Here is a 21049-nt window from a genome sequence, read left to right on the forward strand (position 1 = left end):
TTTTAAACTGTTAAATGTCATAATTCAAACTCGACCCAGCCTTCGTAAAAATGTAAAGGGGTCAATATACGGAGATGTTCTTACGCGTGATTAACACAGATTATTGCAGAAAAAAGAGGGTTTTACTTAAAAAGAATTATCTTATTTGTTTTTGTTTTTGTTTTATGAATATTGATTATGAAATTATAATTTTTGACCATTAAGAGCTTGTATGATATACACCACATCATTTAACCAAAAGGAAAAAATAAAAATTACCGTATCTTTAATTGGTACAAGATCTCTCAACATGCTCTGGCTGTCAGTATCAACATTGGTAATTGTTTCGAATAATTAGTAGAAGCACATAGAAAAATAATGCAAGGTAAAGCATCCATGACAGAAGCAATCAATACCACGAGAAAGTTTCGAAAGCAGCAAAAAGCGAAAAAAAGAAAAGTGTACGACATCAGTTGTGGAGAATGTTTTAGGACTTCAAAACGTAGTAACCCCCTACCGTCCTGATTTTGAAGATCCATTGCAGATCATTTTTCTTGTCAATCGACTATACTGGTATCGCAACCCGCTCTTATTAACACACAACTTAATTACTCCAATGCAACCAATAACAGCCACTCTGTATACTCCGCCAAACTTCAGTTTTATTGCCTATGGATCAGCAATGGCATTCTGATATGAGCCCTTACAAATATTATTTTATTGAAGAGTCGAGCAATGTATCGAAATGTTATGGTTGTTGAGATTTGCTGATAAGTATAACCAGTATTCAAATAATTTTATAGCCGGGCAAATCGATAGAAGGATAAGAGGCAAGAAAACTTGATGGATATTTACTTTATAACGCTGACTTCACGCCAACGTACTATCATCCATCCATAAACATATTACTAGAAAAAATCCGTATTTTGATGGGAATGTATATATCTTAAATGATCTTGCCCAGAAATTTGGAGAGAATATTGCAATCAGCAACAAGTGGATTAATCACCTTAATACAATAACATTTTCGTAGTTTTGAAATATTTATTTTACAGGTCATATTTTTTTAGATATTTTTTTACAGTTGTGTTAAATCAAGCTCTTTCCTCATGATCCAAAAAAATTCACACATGGTTTTGTTTTTGAACCCAATCGGGTAAAAAATGCGATGGCTTACGGATGCTGCGTTGGAACACATAATTTAGCTATTGGAATAGATATTGACAAAAATGAGAACATTTTCTGTATTTTTTATTTCTCCCTTTTCGTTAGATTTTTTGGGATGTTGAGAACACTGAGAGTATTTTCCATATTTTTTTTTATTATTTTATTTTTTTCATTTACCCTCTTTGATTTGTTTTTGTATGCATGTACATGATACATGTTACAAGAAAACATAGTTGCTGTTGGTAAATTGATTTCCAATCATAGTACTCGTAATACAACTCGTAGTCACTTGTAGTCATTCACTCGTAGTCACTCGTAGTACTCGTAGCATGACTCGTAATCACTGGTAGTCACTCGTAGTACTCGTAGCATGACTCGTAATCACTCGTAGTCATCCGTAGTCACTCGTAGTCACTCGTAGTACTCGTAGCATGGACTCGTAATCACTCGTAGTCATCCGTAGTCACTCGTTGTCACATTCGTAGTCACTCGTAGTACTTGTAGACATTTGTAGTCCCATTTGGTTGTCTTATTATAACTGATCGTTACAAATGTGCTTAAAAGGTTGATTTTAAATTAATACACAAACTGACGAACCAAATTTTGCTTTTCCGCCCACATCGCCAACAAGCCAGTCAACGAGCAAGCAGTAAGCGACAGTCGAGCCTGTAAAAAACTTAGCAACATAATATATTTCAGGAAAAGAAAAATAGATGGTTATAAGAATACATTAAGTAAATCAAAGTTAAAAATTATGTGCGAATCTTAATTTTAATCTTAAACTGAACTAAAACTCTATGTTTTGTAGTTAGATATGTCCCAATACAGCAAAATCTGTGCATGACTGCTACTGTGTATAGTTCGCACCCATAGAAGAACATTCCCCTTCAACTCACAATACAAATTTATTACGTAGGGCTGAAAAATAGAATACAAAAATAATTAGCATACTTTTGATCGCATAGTCCGTTAAAATTAAGCTAAATGATATCGCTGCAAAAAACAACCAAAAAAATTTAACATCAAAATACAATTTTGAAAATTAAAGTTTGCTCTTACACGTCATTATCTTATCCTAATTTAAGAACACCTCAAGAATTATTTTAATTATATTTTAATTTCACGTTAAAGTTCTTATTTCATTCATTCCTTTCAAATTATTCCCGTCTAAATGATGATACTTTAGACATGTTTAAATTTGGCAATAAATGTTCGAATTTGCATTGGATTCAACTCAATGTTAAAACCATCAAACGAGTTTTCAGCGACTTCTTCGTCTGTATTCCATTTCATCATCTTCTTATCTTTTAATAGCTGATTGGCAGACAAATTGGTTTCCGTGATGTTGACAATGTTAAAATCTGTAAACAAGCCGTCCAATTGAAAGTTAACAGGATTCGATAGTTTGTGGTCTTCATCTTTTTCGTAAAAATGCTCAAATCTTAAAATCATTTCATCGCTTTTGATTGTCTCCATTGTCAGCAAATGAACGTTTTCAGGTAAAGATCTCGATAAACCAGAATAGGTTGGGATAAGTTTTGAAAGAGATTTAATATCAAATGAAACATTTGAAGCAAAGCTAAAGTATACAAAGAACAAAATAAATACTAACTTGTCGCTCTTTCTAAATATACAATGCACACAACAAAAATTACTAGACTACTCTCCAAAAAATTTTACTCGCTGTGTGGAACGATGTTTACGTCTGTTCCGGAAAGTCACATACACGCTTTTTTACACAAAACAAAAATCTCACTGGAACTCAATGATGCTAAAGTTCCTGTCTTTTACCAATCTCAATGTTTGCTTACTTGTTGATTTAAGAAGATCAAATTCACTTTCTTGCTCGGTAGACTGGGGCGCCTATTGAAATCACATGTCAGTTTAAACGTTTATGGTTAGGGTTTGGATAATTCTTAGAGTTAGATATATTGGAAAATACTGCTTCAATTAAAATTCAGATTGTACTTTTTAAACCATATCAGGTTTGTGTTGCTGATAAAAAAAGTGCGCGAAAGAACTGTAGTTATAAAACACACTTTTTAATGAAATATATTTGGCGTTGTCAATGCAATTATTTTTAAATTTCCCGCTGTATTAAAATATTTCGAATATTAAAAAACATTTGCTCTATAAAGAAATTAACAACCTTCGAATGTTTCTAATTTTGTTGTTGTTTTCCTCGAGGAAAAAACTGTCGCTGCTGGAATATCATGACGAAGGATTTATGTGGTTTTCACAAATTTCCACCATTTTGCAATATTTTTTTGCCCCCAGCGCCCTGACTAGGAGCTAGTACCCGTTTATCTGAAAATACAGATCCCCCCTACTAATTACTATTTGCATTAGTAAAAGAATCGCAGACAAAAAAGTTTGAAAAGAATATACCTTAATATGGGTTGCAGTAGCATCAGTTCTCCCTGTTGTCTATGAAGATGACCAGCCTCGTCTGGTGTGGTTAACAATACACGATGTTTACCCCTTGTTATAAGTCCTCTTCCATCAATTCCTGGCTCGTTTAGAGGTTCACCTACACCAAGGAAATCATCCACAAGTAATCTACGATGCAACATTATTTCAATTTGTCCGTCGCGAATGCTACTTCCACCTTGTGATCTGTCTGACATAACAGTCAACTGGGCAGAAGAATCTTTAATGTAAATGCGGCTGTTTATGGGGTAATAATTTTCAGACACAGGCTCAGTAATGTTCAACTTCCATGTTGCTCTGTAATCACGTTTTCTCTCCTTCATCTCGCGTCCATTTGCATCTGTGTAAAATAAACCTCCTGACTCAATGTTGGTGTCAAATCGTGTGATGATCTCCTTACCGAGACCATCTTTGATGGGGATTGGTCCAACCGTATGTTCAAACTCTGCATAGGGGACGTTGCGGTACAAACGAATGACTTGACTGATAAAAGGACCAAATGTTTGTCTCACTTCTTCAACAAGAGGGCCTTTTATGATTTGTACTTTAGCTTTATTAAGATCGCAAACTTCGTAGGGTTCAGTATTATTTGGTCTGAATATGTAAGCGCCAGAAGTCTGACGACTCTCCTCATCTCCTGTATTTCCGTTATACCAAAAGAATTGCTGATCGACACTTAGACTTAATTTACGATCTTTTCTGATCATACGCACCAATCTTCCTGTTTCAAGAGAAAATTCCAGTCTTAGTAGATTGTTCTCTATGAAGTCATACTCTGTTTTTAGTATAGCGATGTGTGAAAGCCGTGGTAGAAATTCAGCATACTTTTTCGCTATGGTGTGCTTTACAAAATAAGTATTAAATCCAAGAGCTGGTGCGCATACGTGAAACACAAGCTCAAACATAGCTTGTCCTTTAAAATGTCGTCTCAACTTATGACCTTTTCTTGAAAGTGAAACAATTTGAGATTTTATTGGTTGACCTTTAAGTCCTAGTACAAGCAGATTTTTTGTAGTTACGGGTATTCGAATATATGTTTCAATAGGTCGTGCAATGGGATTGTAAACGTTCACAGCAAACGGTTCCGTGGCCTCACTCACCGAACAAACACTGATGTTCAGAAAATCACAATATTTGAATTGCATTGTGGATCCAGTCTTAACTTTAATGACGTCAGACATTAATTTCTAAAAAAATTGATTTTTCTATTACATTTAAATTTAGCGAAGAAAATTTCCCGGTTACTACTTTCAAAAACATGAACTCAACAAATCAATACCGGCATTGCCTACCGAATTTTTCTCACATGGTTTAGGTTGATCCGCAGCTGCGGTAAAGAAACTTGCTAACCACGGACCTTGTACTTACGAAGCGAACTTCATAACCACCTGGCCACGCGCCATTAACGTGTCAAAAAAATGCTAGCTTTAGCAAAACATGAAAAATTATACCCGAATTATTTTAACTAAGTTGCAACTCATTTTAATAAAATATAATTACTTTGCATTCCTCCCTTCCTATGTAAAGACGTTTCGCGTAATCATACGCAACGTGCTGTTTCTCTGTGCCTGTCACAGCATCATGGTGTTGGTTAACAGCCATTGCTCTTCGAAGAGTCGAAGATGAGCTGACTTTTCCTGTGTAAAGGACTTCCAACTGCTTGCATGCCTATAATAAAAATATATCTTTGTCGTATGTATATTATTAAACCACCCTCTTCCCTAAGAATGTTTGCCTTTCATATGAGAGAAGATCAAAAAAGGCAATAAAACCCTGGGAACGAAGGTGATCACTAAACAACGTTGTAACAAATTTTATAACAGCAATGAGGCTGGCAGTATAGCTGAAAAATAAAAATAAAAATAAGAAAACAATTTATTTTATGTTCTGCTGAAAAGTAAAACAAAAATGTCGTAATTTTGCAAAGTTTAACCTTAGATTTTATGGGTATCATAAAGAAGTGTATGTAAGGAAAAATAAAATTTAACCTTCAAACTCTCCGACTTTAAAAATACCTTCGGGAAAGGGTTTTACCTGTAATAAATTGTTGGACTCTCTAATGTAACCTTTTTGAGTTGGTCTGCTTGTAAAATAACCAGTCCAATAACAATGTGGACAATGTGCATATGGAAAGAAGTCGTCTGTTTTTACTTCCCAATCTTTTCCTGCGTCATGAAGAGCTTTCAAGTAGCGAGAGGGCGTGGAATAAAACACATTGACACGTCCATCCTAAAAGAGTGAACTAAATGTAATAGTGAACTAAATGTAATACTGAATTTTTGCGTATCTAGAGAAATTGTCATTATTTTAATAAAGGAATCAAAAGTACGTTCCATCTCGTCAATTATTTTAACTTCTTCAAAGAAAAAAATATTCGACTAACATAAATAAAGGGGAATTTCCACTCATGTAAGGAGCTATCAAAGACCAGAGTCTTTATTTTCGGGGAAATGGATTAACCGACATATCTTTCTTTTAGATTATGTTCACATAGATAAAAAGATAAAAATCATTTTATATTGTGGTATTTAATGCGTACAGGCAAAGTAAAGAGACCGGCTGCGATAGGTAGCCAGCTAATTCATAATTCTTGTGTAACTTTTATGGTCGACATTTTTTTGCTTCTTTTATTTATACGTCATTGCAGCATCAGAGCGAAATCTTTAATATAATAATAACCACTCAGTACGAAAATCGTTTCGACACGAACTCCATTCGTAGCGTGTGAACATGGCCTAAGATCTTACAATATACTGATATTTTCAAGAGAGAATTGACATATTTTTTAGATTAAAACAAAACAAACAGCTCACCTTATTAACATAGTGTATAAGCTTGTCTAAATTTTTAAACCAGCGATGCGCATTTTCATATTGAAAATCTTCACCCATGGTCAACATAATATGGTTTGTTTTGTAACTGCTTGCTTGCTGACATGTGATATCAACAAAAGCTTGAACGCGTTCTTCAACGTTGTTGTCAAACAACCGATCGTTGTCTTGAATTGGAGGATCGTGGCAATTGTCGTCAAAACAAAAGCCCCGTGGTGGAGCGTAAACGTTGTACGTTACACCAGTAAAAATTTGTGACTTGGTTTCATAATTTCGGCTTCCTCTCCAAATCATTTCCATTCTTTGCTCCTTAAGTCGTTTTATCTAGAATATCACAATGTTATTTAATTTTTTTTGGCAAATTGAAATATCCGCTTTTAAAAAATATATTAAGTAAGGAGCAAATATTTTTTTAATAAATTTAAGATTAAATTTCTTTAGGAATTTTAATTTAAAGAAAGAAACAAGAGCCAGTAGAAAAATTAAGAACTTCAATGTATGCGAAATTATTTTCCCTCAAAACAGTCGCATTTTTAACTTTGCTGTCAATTTCTTCCATTGAGAGTATACACTTTTAAAATACTTTTTTTAAAACAAATATTAATTTAATGTTTAAATTTTTGTCTGCTTCAGTTTTTCTTTCTTTACATTTAAAACAACAATTACAATTAGTGTTCACGAGTTGTATTTTAGAAGGCTCAGATGCACGACGTATCCAGGTTTTATCGTTCACCCTTTTTATAGCTTCTCAACGATAGTTAACGATTACAATATGTGAACGATTACCTGTTATGATCTGTATGCAGTTTACCATTATCGCTGCTATCGCTAATGCAAAATTGGCTTTGATCGTCGTTTTGAACTTAATAAAAACTAAGCGGAGAAGTTTGTTTTTTAGGAAGTCGCATGATGCTAAAGGTACTTTTAGCTGTTAACTTTTGAAGTATTGAGCAAATTAAATATATATATATATAGCTTGACAGCGTCCTGCTGAACAGCTTCTTTACCTTCATCTCACCAAAGAAAGCTCACTTGCGCAATCATACCTTGTTTTTTACATCCTCTGCCATCCCAGCCTCTGCCATGGATCATACTTGCCTACTTTCCTTGCATCCATTTAAGTGATTACTTGTCACAAAAACACAATGTTTCTTCTGAAGATTTTTATTAATACAACAAAATATAAAAAAAAAAAAGTTACATTCACAAAATTAGAGTTTTTATAAAAAAAGAAGATATAAAAAGTACATATAAATCTTGTATACGACCTCAAATTATATAAAAAAATATTTATTTTGATGTTACTAATCGCAATAAAGAACATTAAAAAACACAATTTGTAACAAAGTTATTAAAAAAGGGTTTTCAGGATGATATTTTCATCAAACATGTTTAATTTTGGCAATAAATGTTCGAATTTGCATTGGATTCAACTCAATGTTAAAACCATCAAACGAGTTTTCAGCGACTTTTTCGTCTGTATTCCATTTCATCATTTTCTTATTTTTTAATAGCTGATTGGCAGACAAATTGGTTTCTGTGATGTTGACAATGTTAAAATCTGTAAACAAGCCGTCCAATTTAAAGTTGACAGGATTCGATAGTTTGTGGTCTTCATCTTTTTCGTAAAAATGTTCAAATCTTAAAATCATTTCATCGCTTTTGATTGTCTCCATTGTCAGCAAATGAACGTTTTCAGGTAAAGATCTCGATAAACCAGAATAAGTTGGAATCAACTTAGATAACCATTCTTGCATTGAGAAAGGATTAACAGCGAAACTATAAATGCCAAAAAATAAATAAATTAAATATAATATCATCAATTTTTAGCCAATCGAGTTATTCATATCCACGCATAATAATTCTGCACGTACAGCTTACCTTAAGATGGGTTGCAGTAGCATCAGTTCTCCCTGTTGTCTATGAAGATGACCAGCCTCGTCTGGTGTGGTTAACAATACACGATGTTTACCCCTTGTTATAAGTCCTCTTCCATCAATTCCTGGCTCGTTTAGAGGTTCACCTACACCAAGGAAATCATCCACAAGTAATCTACGATGCAACATTATTTCAATTTGTCCGTCGCGAATGCTACTTCCACCTTGTGATCTGTCTGACATAACAGTCAACTGGGCAGAAGAATCTTTAATGTAAATGCGGCTGTTTATGGGATAATAATTCTCAGACACAGGCTCAGTAATGTTCAACTTCCATGTTGCTCTGTAATCACGTTTTCTCTCCTTCATCTCGCGTCCATTTGCATCTGTGTAAAATAAACCTCCTGACTCAATGTTGGTGTCAAATCGTGTGATGATCTCCTTACCGAGACCATCTTTGACGGGGATTGGTCCAACCGTATGTTCAAACTCTGCATAGGGGACGTTGCGATACAAACGAATGACCTGGCTGACAAAAGGACCAAATGTTTGTCTCACTTCTTCAACAAGTGGGCCTTTTATGATTTGTACTTTAGCTTTATTAAGATCGTACGGTTCAGTTTTATTTGGTCTGAATATGTAAGCGCCAGAAGTTTGACGACTCTCCTCATCTCCTGTACTTCCGTTATACCAAAAGAATTGCTGATCGACACTTAGACTTAATTCACGATCTTTTCTAACGATTCTAACCAATCGTCCTGATTCGATCGAAAACTCGAGTCTAAGTTTATCATTTTCTATAAAGTCATTTTGAAATTTTAATTTGGCAAGGTGTGAATGTTTTGGTTGAAATTCGTCAAATTTCTTTTCTCCAGTTTTGTTGACAAAATATGTGTCAAACCCCAAGGCTGGAGCTGCAGCTAAAAACACAATCTCGTAAGCTGCAAAGCCTCTATGGCTCCTACGTAGCTGTGCTGTTTCCCTAGACAATGGAACAACTTGTGATTTGATCGGCTGTCCTTTTGAACTAATTACAACGAGATTCTTTGAATCAACAGGTATACGGACGTAAGTTTCAACCGGACGACCAATCGGGTTGTACACGTTAATGACAATAGAATTCTCTGTTTCGGTGATACGACATACACTTATATTTAGGTAATCACAATACTGGAATTGAAGAAGTGAAGAAGTTGCATTTTGTCTCTCGTACATTCCTTTCAGTACCTTTCCCATTAAATCCTGAAAATAAAATTATGATTGATCTAAATTTCTCGGCATTAAAGAAAGTAGAGATTTTTCGAAAACATTATCCAAAAAGCATAAAAATGCTGACCTGACATTCCTCTCTGCCTATGTAAAGACGTTTCTCATAATCATAAGTGACATGCTGTTTCTCGGTTCCTGTTATTGCATCATGATGTTGATTAACTGCCATTGCGTTACGGAGATTCTGAGAAGATGGAAAGTTCGCAAAAGGACCATGGATAGACTCTAGTTGCTTGCATGCCTAAATAAAAAAAAGTCCTATAAATAAATATGAAATAAAGTGTCTACTATTATCAAAAATAAGTTTGAATATGTGTAAAATTTACGTCTGCAGGTCGTTTTTTAAAAATAAATACAGAGAGAAAAACATATCAATTATCATTTATTTTTATTGTTTTACCTGTAATAAATTGTTCGACTCTCTAATGTAACCTTTTTGAGTTGGTCTGCTTGTAAAATAACCAGTCCAATAACAATGTGGACAATGTGCATATGGAAAGAAGTCGTCTGTTTTTACTTCCCAATCTTTTCCTGCGTCATGGAGAGCTTTCAAGTAGCGAGAGGGCGTGGAATAAAACACATTGACACGTCCATCCTAGGTACAAAAAACATGTCCAGAAAGGTTTTTCGTGGAGTCATTATCAACAAACGCAAAAATAAATAGAGAATTACCTCGTTAACATAATGGATTAATTTGTCTAAATTTTTAAACCAGCGATGCGCATTTTCATACTGAAAATCAGATCCCATGGTAAGTATTATGTGGTTAGTTTTGTAGCTTTTAGCCTGGTCACACGTTTCTTCGACAAAAGCATCTACACGCTCCTGGACATTCATATCAAACAAAGTTGGGTTGTCTTGAATCGGAGGATCAGCACAAAATTCATCATAACAAAAACCTGGCGGAGGATTATAACCATTATATAAAACCCCAGTAAATATTTGGGATGCGTTTTTATAGTTACTACTTCCCCTCCAAACCATCTCCATTCGTTGCTCTTTAAGCCGTTTTTGCTATAATTAGAAAACATACCGACCAATAGAGCACTTAGTTTAGTTTGAAATTATGTGATTTCATAAAACAATACAATATATAATTTAAATTTAAATTTAACGTTTAGTTTTTTTAAAAAATTTATTATTTTATTTATATAGTACATACAATTAACTAAAAAAAATGATGCATTCGTTTTGTACCTGATAATTATAATTTACCTTATCAGCCTCATCAATTCTTCCAAAGAAAAAACCATCAAAAGACATCAAAGAAAATAAAGACGCCTGTTCTGCTGAATGACCGAAAGGGTCGATGTGCCAAGCAACTGTGGGTCTTGCATCTGCTCCAAATGTGTCTTCGATAAAACGTAAGCCCAGTGTCATTTGATCAATTATTGCATTGTAATGGGCTGCAGCTAAAAAAGTATGCGGGTGGTAGAATTAAAGGATTTTTCCATGCAAAAACAATGTGGATAAGTTCATATTTTAAAAAGATGAATGGAAAACACATATATTGTCTGCTTTTTAATCAGGGTTCGAATTAGCAGGTCGCAATTAGCGAATCAAAGTGCTGTCTTTGTGAATCATTTCACAAAGAAAACGTTAAAATTGCCAACCCAATTTTTGCATCAATCGCAACAAAAAAACTTTTAATGGCAAGTGACCTGCAGTACTCCGAGACCACAAAGTACATAAAAGTTGTCTTTTCTACAGTCAGCAAGTTTTTGCAAACTGACTTTATATTTCTAATTCGAACCCTTTAAATATATCCTAAGATATTTAAAAATAAAAAGATACTCAAGCATGGACTTATACCACCCTTGCAACTAGGTCTCAATTCACTACAGTAAATAATATATAACCACGACCAGGTATGCACTATTAAAAATGGTGTAAAACCCATTAGGGGTAGAAACAATATATTCATATCTCTATCCCACACACATAGGATCAAGAGAGAGAGAAAATTAGAGTTTCACTACTACTTATAATAAATGACAAAGACGGGCCCTGGAAAGAAAGAGAAGGATACAAATTAAAAGTATGTCATAATAATTTTAATAAAGCAAAGTGACAACAAGTTAAGAAATATAGAGTGCTATCTGAATTACTTGCTGACCAATTTGAATGTTTACATTTTTTGTAGTAAACCCTTTGGCACTGACAACTGAATGTCATAGAAAAGATGACAAAGCTTGCTAAAAAGAGTTCTTTTTAGTTGATATATTCTCATTAATAAATTGTTAATAAAGCTTCAACTACTATCAAGAATATATGGATATTTTTGATTCACATAATTTATACCTTTGTACAAAGAAATAGACTGAGAAAGGCCTCACCTCACTTAATTATCATATCTTTTTCTTGCCATGCAATTGTCAAAACAAAACCAAAAATTCAAGCCAAAAAGGGCTTATCGAAAAAGTTGATATACTTACAGGAGATGCCAGTCAAATTAGACTGCGAGGAATACACAACTAGACCTTATATTTAGCTAATATTGATAATGTTAAGAATATTTATCAGGATCACCCCAATCGGGTATAATAATAATAATGATGATAATGACAATAGTCAGGGGTGGGCCAGCGTTAGTTGGCTCTGCGATCGTCTTACTTACTTTTCCCATTCCAACCTCTTGCTTTTTCCACCACCCCCACCAATACACGAATGGGCACACAAATTGTGTATTTGCAAGCAAATATTCTGCAGGGTGGCGCATACGTGCACACACGCTTTGCACATCGCTTTCGCAGAATTTAACAGTATTCACTTTGTTTTGCAGGCTGCATGTGTTAAATCTCAACTTGTTTCGTGAATAGCCTATTATGCAGATAAAATGCGAGATACCGATTTTGCAGTTTTAATTGATGAAGGTGCTGTTAAACGACACAAAGAAGCTAAAAGTTTTATCCTTAAAGATGATCTGCTCGCCATTAGCAAAAAGACAATTATATTTGTGTCCTTAGGGTAGTTTATAAGATCTATAACCCTTTGTCAATATATTTTTTAAACAATAAAATGATTAAATTTGTATCATTCGACACACAGAATCACTTAACAATAATGGTGTAAATGTGAAGTAAACTTATTTTGTATGTTATGGTTGTGAGAGCGTTATTCTTACTTCAGGGTAGTGACAGACAGTGGTTGTTTATACAGCAGTGCTTTTTTGGCTGTCCCAGGTTTGAATGAAATTAACAGATGAGCTTAGAGCTTTAACTTGGATAAAGTAAAAGTACATAGTGCATAAATTCCCTGTTCTACTTGAGCCATCCAATTTTTGTATCTGTATACCAATCTTCAGATTTGTTTTCCTGTTTAGAAAGCACATAAAGTTTTTAGTTAGCCATTCCTCTGTAGACAAAGGTCTTTCGGCAGCAGATCTTGTACAGAATAAACTATTCTTATGTGCAGTAAAAATATATAGTCATCCTTTATCTGTATACTTGCCCTTACCAGTGTATTAAAAAGAAATTGTGGTCAGCTACAATTCAATACGCTTTTCAATTAGAATATTTTTCCTTGTACCTTCAAATAAAAATCTACAGCCTGTATCTATTTCGTTTTGCAATAATTGCACCTCTTTATTAGCCCAAATGTTAGTTAATGAATGTGGTACCTTTAGCACTAATGATTACTTGTAAAAAGCAAACCTTAAACTTTAGAAACATTTTCGTCAAAGGAAATTCTAAATCCAAACCTATTAAACCTGAAAAAGTTTTATTTGCAGAACCTTCATTAGATTCTTTCTTTCATCATCATCATACTTGGCTTAACGTCCGTTTTCCATGCTAGCATGGATTGGATACGGTATATTAATGACCTACTTCCAATCTGATCTAGACTGTGTTAGATCTAAACTCAACTTCCTCTGTATCAAGTCTGTCCTTATAACCTCCTTTCTCAGTCTGCCTCTGGGCTTTGCCCCAGGAACTATTAAGTCTCTACACTTCCTTACCCAATTATCCCCCTCCATTCTTTCCAAGTGCCCCAGCCAATTCAATCTTCTATCTGGATAACATCTTTAATTCTATGGATGCTTTGCCTGCTTCTTAACTCATCTGAACTCTTTCTGTCTCTCAGACTGGCTTTACACATCCACCTAACCATTCTCATATCATTCCTTTCTAAACAGTCAAGATCTTCCTGCCTCACTGCCCATGTCTCACTACCGTACAACATAACACTTCTTACACGGGCCTCACACAACCTACCTTTTACCTCAATTGACAAGACTCTGCTAGTCAACAAAGGAAGTAACTCTCTGAACATTTTCCAAGCAGAACCTATCCTGCAAGTAACACTTCTTCCAACACCCCCTTCACTGCCCAACATATCACCTAAGTAACAGAAGTTCTTAACTATCTCTAACAAGCCACTGTTGTACATCATTGAAGCTGGAAATACTTCATTCTCTATAATCTCACCTTAATCTTTCCTATATTGAAATAAAATATGATGCAGGCACTTACTAGAAGTTAGCTCCACATCTCAGTGATTAGCCAATAGAGCTTTTCCAGCAGGCATGATTAATACAATTATTCTTTGTGGCTGTTTATGCTTTGCCTGGAGAGGTTACAGAGACAACTCAAAGGATCTTCCTAAAGTTAGTGGCTATGCTCCTTATTCTGTCTGCAATTTTCTCAATCTTTTAAATTATAGAGTAAGAGGGGGTGATATACTCTCAAGTGCCAAATAAACATCACCTCCTAATTGTTAATTTTCCAACCCCTCCAATGCTTATCAGGAACTCCCCCTCCCCCCTTATTAATATATTAATATACTAATTTTTGATAAACATTGTCACTCATCTCTATACCAAAATCCATCATTCTGTGTCGTGATTTGGATTGAATTTTTGAATTATTTTATTTGAATCAAAACATTCAAATTATTAATCTTTGTTAATTTTTCCTCCCTCCACTGGCTTATCAAAATTCTGGTATTTTTCCAACCCTCCTAACTATTAAGAGCCCCGTTTATTTGGCACTTGAGAGTAGCTATGGTTAATCATTTAAAAGCCTATTAACAGCAACTTACTTATCACCACAAACACAACATAAGATTTATTTAAGAAATTTTTGTTTATATATTTATGAAAAAAAGAAGATTTTGATTTGTTTATTTCCATAACCTCCAATTTTTAAAAAAATTAGTTATTTTGGTGCTGAATATAGTACTTTTTTGTATATACATAGACTGAATAAACGAGTCTATCTCTCTTCGCTAGATGCCCATGACTGTAACGCACATGTTATTCTTCTCACCTAGTTTCCACTTGTGACTGCCATGTAGACAGTACAAATATGAAGAAAGAAAAATGAATATTTTAGTTATTAATTCAATAACTTTTAATCTGTAAAAAAAATTATGATGGTTTTGTGCTGTCTTATTGCTGGTTTATAGCCTTGCTGATAAAGATTGAAGGTTAATACTTTCTGGCTACCTCCCTGATAGTGAATATTTAAACATATATATATAGATTATTTTTACTAGAGGTCACTAAAAACAAAAAGAACAAGACGTATGATATACGCAAACAACCTCGCGAATAAAGTTTACAAAACGCTGTCTATCAAATTGGGATTTTTGTTACGAAGTTAGACACGACATATTTTACTATTCAGATACGCAATAATATTTGTTACACACTTATTTTTCAAAATTGATTTGTGAGACCTTCCTGAACGGAAAATTCCTCGAACTTTTAATTTTCGATGGGTCCGTCTTGGGTGAACCGACTGACAGGAAGAAGAAAGACCACAAACCCACAAACCCCAAAATTTGCGAAATTCATTAATTCAGTTAATTCTGCCTACATTCACTTTTAAAAAGTTTGGTGGAAACACCTTTATTTACTAGTTAGTTAAACAAGTGTTTTGAACACTTGTCTTATCTTTTTAAAAAAGTAAAAAGAAAAAAAAAGTAAAAATAGATACCAAGATGAGATTCGAACACACGACGACTCCCGTGTCGGTGCTCAGAGAGGCAAAAATTTCCATTCTTGTAGGACACATTTGCGTTTTAATACAAGCTCACGAGCTTGTAACAAACAATGATAACCTTTATAGACTGTCTTAGATCAGTCAAACCTATTAAATTACCTGTGAAAACTAAAAAAGAGAAGTATCTAAAACAAAAATTAAGGAGCAATCTCCATTAGCTAGAATTTGCAAAAAAGAAACGAAGCAGCTTTCCAGACCGAAGATAAAATCTGCATACTCCATTGGGTTATGGGTACCCCAATGAGGTATAAATTATACCCTAATCCAGATTTTCATGTACGGTTTACCTTCATCATTCATGCACCATCCACCATTAATAAATTCCAGTTGCTTGTTTGCTAACAACTTCTTTACAGCTGATTTGACACTATCCTCCTGCTCATCCCACCACCTTTTAAAAAATGCCATCTCCACATAGATAAAAGTCCTATTTGGATTTTGCTGCAATGAAACAATTGCTGTATCCAAAATGTATTGGACAGCACCAGCCTGTATCGTACGATTTGCTCCATAATAATATTCATCAACGGTTTTTAGCCAACCAACATCATCATGTGTATGCGGAACAATGTGAATTTGTAATTTCAGATCTTTTGAATTGCAATCAAACGCAAAAATAAAAGATAATTGTAAGAGTAAAAGTGAAAGTAGAAACATTCTGTTAGTTTTTCTCGCAGCCATCTTGGCTCATGATCTTACTTTTGTTTACAAAATGTCGGTCTCGGCATTTTAAAGAAAGGACAAGTAAATACGGCCACCGAAAACAAAGTGACCCTCTTACAGCCGAAATCAAAATGGTGGGTGAATACAAGAGACGAAATAGAATACACTGTTGATTTGTATCATATAACATCCTTGGCATCTTTTAGTTTGCTTAATCTTTATACTCCGTTATAGGTCATTGATGAATAACTGAGCGTCAAATTTATGTTATTTTTTAGGTGAACGTCCCTAAGACGAGAAAAACCTTTTGTAAAGGTAAAAAATGCAGAAAACATACACTTCATAAAGTAACACAATACAAGGCTGGAAAAGCATCTCTTTATGCTCAAGGTACGTGTCAAAAGCTTAAAGTGGCCTAAAAATTCTGCTATGTTATTAGATTTTTGGAAATTAATCAGTACAGCACTTTTCCCTGATTGTGTGAGTCTCCCCCGATCTGGGGGTAATCACCCGATTGGGCGAGTCGGGGGAGCCTAACTTTTTAATACCCCGATCAAGTGAGTGGCGCTTTGGAGCTTGTAATCAGTCAATCAAGTGTCTCTTCCCCAATCAATGTTACGACATATTTCACAAAAGTTTTTGCCTATCTTTCTACATTATAAATAAGTTCGCCTGCTCAGAGTTTATTATATTTTTGTAAAGCCATTACACCAATACCATGTTTCTTATGTCTTTAGCTAGCTAGCGCTATAGGGTATCAATCATTATTTCTTTCATGAATATATTTTTACGTTAGTTTTTTGCTTTGGCTAGCCTAATTAATCTTATTTGTCACCTAAGCCGTTTGTCACCTAAGCTGTTTGTCACCTAGCCGTGTTTGTGTATCCTGTAAGTATGCAGTAGCTGTCATCTGTACACGTAATAAAAGACTCAAATATACTTATTATTCCCTTGCTTGCTTCAGGACATCAAAACAATAAAATCACTTTAGCATGTTAGCCAGAAACAAATAGTATTTTACCATGTTGTTGATCCAACGTAAATAAACATTAATAGCGCCAGAACGGCATTGTGAATTTTTTTTTTAATTGGTGAATCAGCGCGAAATGCGTATGTGACTTAATATAAACAAAATTGGCCCGCACTTCTGTCCAGCGGCTTGCCCTTTTACAAAACAATTTTTTTTCACAAAAAGTACTCACCCGATCCGGGTAAGTCTCAACTAATTTGAAAGTTGCGGACTCCCCTGATCGGGTGATTACCCCCGATCGGGGGAGACTCACCCGCTCAGGGAAAAGTGCCGTATTGTACATCAGCTTGTTTAAGCATGTTTTGTAAACATTTTCGTGTTGGCATTGTACCTTCCAACTTTTTAAATTGCTTCCATGATTTATACTTGCGAAAGGTCAGGACAAGGTCTGGTTTGTGAGCATAAGAAACAGTCTCTTCACTCTGCATGAGTGAAACTTTATAGATGACTTGCTATTCCGCGATTCGCTTCAGCTTTGTTGCCGTAGTGATGTTTGACATATATATTATAATAGCAGTATACGTCTGTCCTACCATCTGTCGCGCAAAATGGTAGCTTAGCTGCGCAGGTAGCGAGACGCAATGCGGTATAAAAAGTACGGCGAACCCGTGGATTTTTTCACGGGGCTAACGACTAGTTTTACTTAATTGGTGAATCGCATTTGTGCTACATCCGCCATTTTTAAAATTTTGCTGGGTGAAAATAAACCTAGTTTGTTGGGGGAAGAATGCTAGAAAGTGTGGAAATGAAAGAAAAGTTACTTAAGAAAGGTAACCACAATAAAAATCTGACTGGAAATGATGCTTAGCTATCCAGATTTTGCTCAAAAAAATTGGTCAAACTTCCTAACATTGTTCTTAAAAGTCAAAAATGTGTTTAGCTCTGCACTCTCTTCACCTAAAATACAGAAACTTTTCACCTCCAATAAAATTGTTATGACGTCGAACTGAATCACCGAATAAACTTTGTTTACATTTTTTTTGGCAGGCAAATAGTTTTTCAACCAATCTGATTTTTTGAAAAAAAGTATTAGCCATCTAAATTGCTTTATTTTGCCTGCCAAAAAAAATAAAAACAAAAAATTTACCAAGATACCAAGTCATCTATTTATCATCTTACCAAACTTGAGCTATATATGCTGTGTTACGTCACAAATCAACAAAGCATATATTAACTAAGTTGGCTTTTGTTCAATAATGGCGGGGACTGGTGATGTATTTATAGCTTTTACATTAAAAAATTCAAAAATATTAAAATTTGTGCTGTTGTTTTTGTGATATTAAGAATGTTTTACCACATAAAAACGTATGTTATGAGATATACCATTGGAATTTCTCATGCAAAACTTTTAGGTAAGTCCAAATTGTAAAAGTACCTTAAAATCCCTTATTAACTATTAATGAACGCTCCTGTCACTAGAAAATGTTTACCCCGTGCAAATATTGTTGATGGTTAAAGTAATGTTAACGTAAAAACACAGTTTTGGTTTTTTAGATTTTGAATTTTCCCAGCGGTGTTTGCATGGGTTCAGCAATTTCTAACCTCTAAAAAAATTCCTAATCGGGAAATCTTTTAATTTCTACATCAGAAATAATTACTACTTTAGAGCTTATTAAACACTAATCAAATTATATCAGGTGCCTTTGATGATTGGTTACAGAAATATTAAAGGGAACCCAAGGTACAAAATGGTGTTGGATTTTTATTACAGAGCTTAAAAAGTTGTTGTAAAAGTTAATAAAGTCCAAAATTATTTTATACCTTGTGTTCTCTTAAGGTTTTTTGATGATATCATTAACTCATCAGTCTTGAAATAGGTAGTTTGTCCCAGCTCAAGGAAATGGACCTAATTTAGTCTTGGTTTTTAGTCACCAATAAACTGACATCAAATATTTGTATTTTCCTAATTATTTCACATTATTTCTTAATTGTTGCATTTAGTCTAATCTCACTGTTTTATTTTACCAATAGGTAAAAGACGTTATGATCGCAAGCAGGCAGGATATGGTGGTCAAACCAAGCCTGTGTTTCACAAAAAGGTATGCCATCTGTATTAAGCCTATAACACTTGATATACACCATTGGCAAGAAATATAAGAGTTGAAAAATATACATTTTTATTGCAAGATTTTAAGAAAAAGTATTCTTTGTGATTGCTGCTTCCTGAAGTGACATTTAAGGACATACTTTTTTGTAGGCTAAAACAACAAAAAAGATTGTGCTTCGTATGGAGTGCACAGAATGTAAATATAGAAAACAAGTTCCTTTAAAACGGTGTAAACATTTTGAATTGGGAGGAGATAAGAAGAGAAAGGTATGTGCATATATTTCATTCTATAAAGAGGTCAATATTACAAAATTTCGCAACACTGATTTTGTTTCGAAAGAGGAAGTTGATCAAAAGTTAGTGATACTAAATTAAGTATGAAAACTAAAAATCTTTTTAATTACAGTATGTGCAAAATAAGTTTCTAAAATCTCGACTATTTCACAGAAAATACCTCATAAGGGAAGAATTTTTTTATTAGAGGACCACCAAAACTTTCATTAACCTAATTCAAAACAACAATGCCTTGAAATTTCTCATTTAGAGAAATTTTCATTATATAATTTTCATGTATTTGTAAAACTTTTGTCTTGATAAGTAAGTTTTTGAACTGAATTCGTATAACGAAATTTTAACTAATGTGCGTTTTTCTTCTTTTTAGGGACAAATGATCCAGTTTTAAATGAGAATAATTTCGGCATCACATATTTTGTTTTTTCTTTGTTTGCCAAAACGTTTTTTTCAGAGTAAACACTACACTATGAAAAACTTCCAGCATTTTGCGTGAATTTAGTGTTTGCGTTTTTTAACAGATGAGCATGAATTGCAAAAAATAATCCCGAACGAAGATTTAACTGTTTTCAGTTTCTTAAAAATTCGCAAAATATCTTGTTTTTTTTTTGCAAACGGCGAAAGTAAATTCCGCGAATTTTTGAAAGTTTGGACTGCGAAATTATAAGCCTAATTTTAACTCCCTAAAGCAAAAGCCATCGGTGCAAAAAATTGTCTGCTTCAACGAATGCCGCTGTATAGACAACTTAGTTTTCGTTTTTTCAGTTAAAGGTCTTCAATCTTAGGAAATAGGAGAAAATGTGTGAGAGAAAAATGATCTAATTATATATTTTTTGTCATTATTTTGCATTATCTGCATTAAAGATGGTGAAGCAAGAACTGTCCGTTTTATGATCGTTCGCTTTAGATTTTAAAATCAAGTGTTCATTATTCGCGAAACGCACGGAACTTGTGAACCGCAAAAATTAGTTCTACGATAATGCATTTTCCCGAAAGAAAGTGTAGGCTTTTTTTAACCCCCCCCCCCCCCCCCCCTTGAAAAACTAAGGTTATTTTCTAATTTGCTGCGCTCAACCGAAAATAACCTTATTTATTTTCTTATTTTTGCGACAGGGAAGACTCAAAGAACTTCGACTAGTAGTAGTAGTTATTTAGGAACCGTGTGCTATCGGTAGTCATAACACAATATAATACATCTATATCTCCTACGAACTAAATTACAACCACTAATTTACAATCGAAATGTTTCCGAAATCGTGGCTAAGCCGGCACGGCCATTTAAATCGGAGGAAACCTAGAAATAAAGGGTGCGCATGCGCAAATTTTTTTAAAATCCCGTACGATAAAATTTGATGTCTTGATGACGTCATAGCTATTGACCTAACTGATTTAAATGCGAAAAACCCCATTCTATGGGGAAACATATCCTTAGACCCCAGTGCTACAGCCACTAACCCTCC

The 21049-nt window shown here is 34.3% G+C and overlaps 2 protein-coding genes across 3 annotated transcripts; one reads left to right on the plus strand and one right to left on the minus strand.

The window, feature by feature from the left end:
- Positions 1-1822: 1822 nt before the first annotated feature.
- Positions 1823-16239, minus strand: LOC130653960 (lysosomal alpha-mannosidase-like). Of its 2 annotated transcripts, none has more exons than XM_057456457.1 (7): positions 15846-16239; positions 10769-10965; positions 6390-6731; positions 5611-5805; positions 5077-5244; positions 3535-4763; positions 1823-2725 (listed from the first exon to the last, which is right to left on the minus strand). In XM_057456457.1, exons 1-7 carry the CDS (start codon positions 16237-16239, stop codon positions 2329-2331), a joined length of 2922 nt encoding a protein of 973 aa, XP_057312440.1. In that variant the 3' UTR covers positions 1823-2328. The 2 variants fall into 2 exon arrangements, with proteins under 2 accessions (XP_057312440.1, XP_057312439.1); XM_057456456.1 differs by lacking the exons at positions 1823-2725; positions 3535-4763; positions 5077-5244; positions 5611-5805; positions 6390-6731 and adding exons at positions 7556-8186; positions 8289-9526; positions 9621-9794; positions 9954-10148; positions 10226-10567.
- LOC130653961 (uncharacterized) lies at positions 16233-20003 on the plus strand. The gene is made up of 5 exons (XM_057456458.1): positions 16233-16355; positions 16500-16611; positions 19223-19290; positions 19449-19565; positions 19960-20003. The coding sequence occupies exons 1-5, from the start codon at positions 16248-16250 to the stop codon at positions 19978-19980; spliced, it is 426 nt and encodes a 141-aa protein (XP_057312441.1). The 5' UTR covers positions 16233-16247; the 3' UTR covers positions 19981-20003.
- The last annotated feature ends 1046 nt before the right edge of the window (positions 20004-21049 follow it).

This window comes from Hydractinia symbiolongicarpus, chromosome 8, assembly GCF_029227915.1.
Source record: "Hydractinia symbiolongicarpus strain clone_291-10 chromosome 8, HSymV2.1, whole genome shotgun sequence".
Classification (NCBI taxonomy): domain Eukaryota; kingdom Metazoa; phylum Cnidaria; class Hydrozoa; order Anthoathecata; family Hydractiniidae; genus Hydractinia; species Hydractinia symbiolongicarpus.

Excerpts from the sequence above, each read along its gene's own strand:
- LOC130653960 (XM_057456456.1), bottom strand. The coding sequence starts at position 16,239 with ATGGCTGCGAGAAAAACTAACAGAATGTTTCTACTTTCACTTTTACTC. Across the intron at positions 10,568-10,768 it reads GAATTGATGAGGCTGATAAG|CAAAAACGGCTTAAAGAGCA; the intron begins GTAAATTATAAT and ends TTCTAATTATAG. Across the intron at positions 8,187-8,288 it reads CTACTGCAACCCATCTTAAG|TTTCGCTGTTAATCCTTTCT; the intron begins GTAAGCTGTACG and ends TGGCATTTATAG.
- LOC130653961 (XM_057456458.1), top strand. The coding sequence starts at position 16,248 with ATGATCTTACTTTTGTTTACAAAATGTCGGTCTCGGCATTTTAAAGAA. Across the intron at positions 19,291-19,448 it reads AGCCTGTGTTTCACAAAAAG|GCTAAAACAACAAAAAAGAT; the intron begins GTATGCCATCTG and ends ACTTTTTTGTAG. Across the intron at positions 19,566-19,959 it reads GAGGAGATAAGAAGAGAAAG|GGACAAATGATCCAGTTTTA; the intron begins GTATGTGCATAT and ends TCTTCTTTTTAG.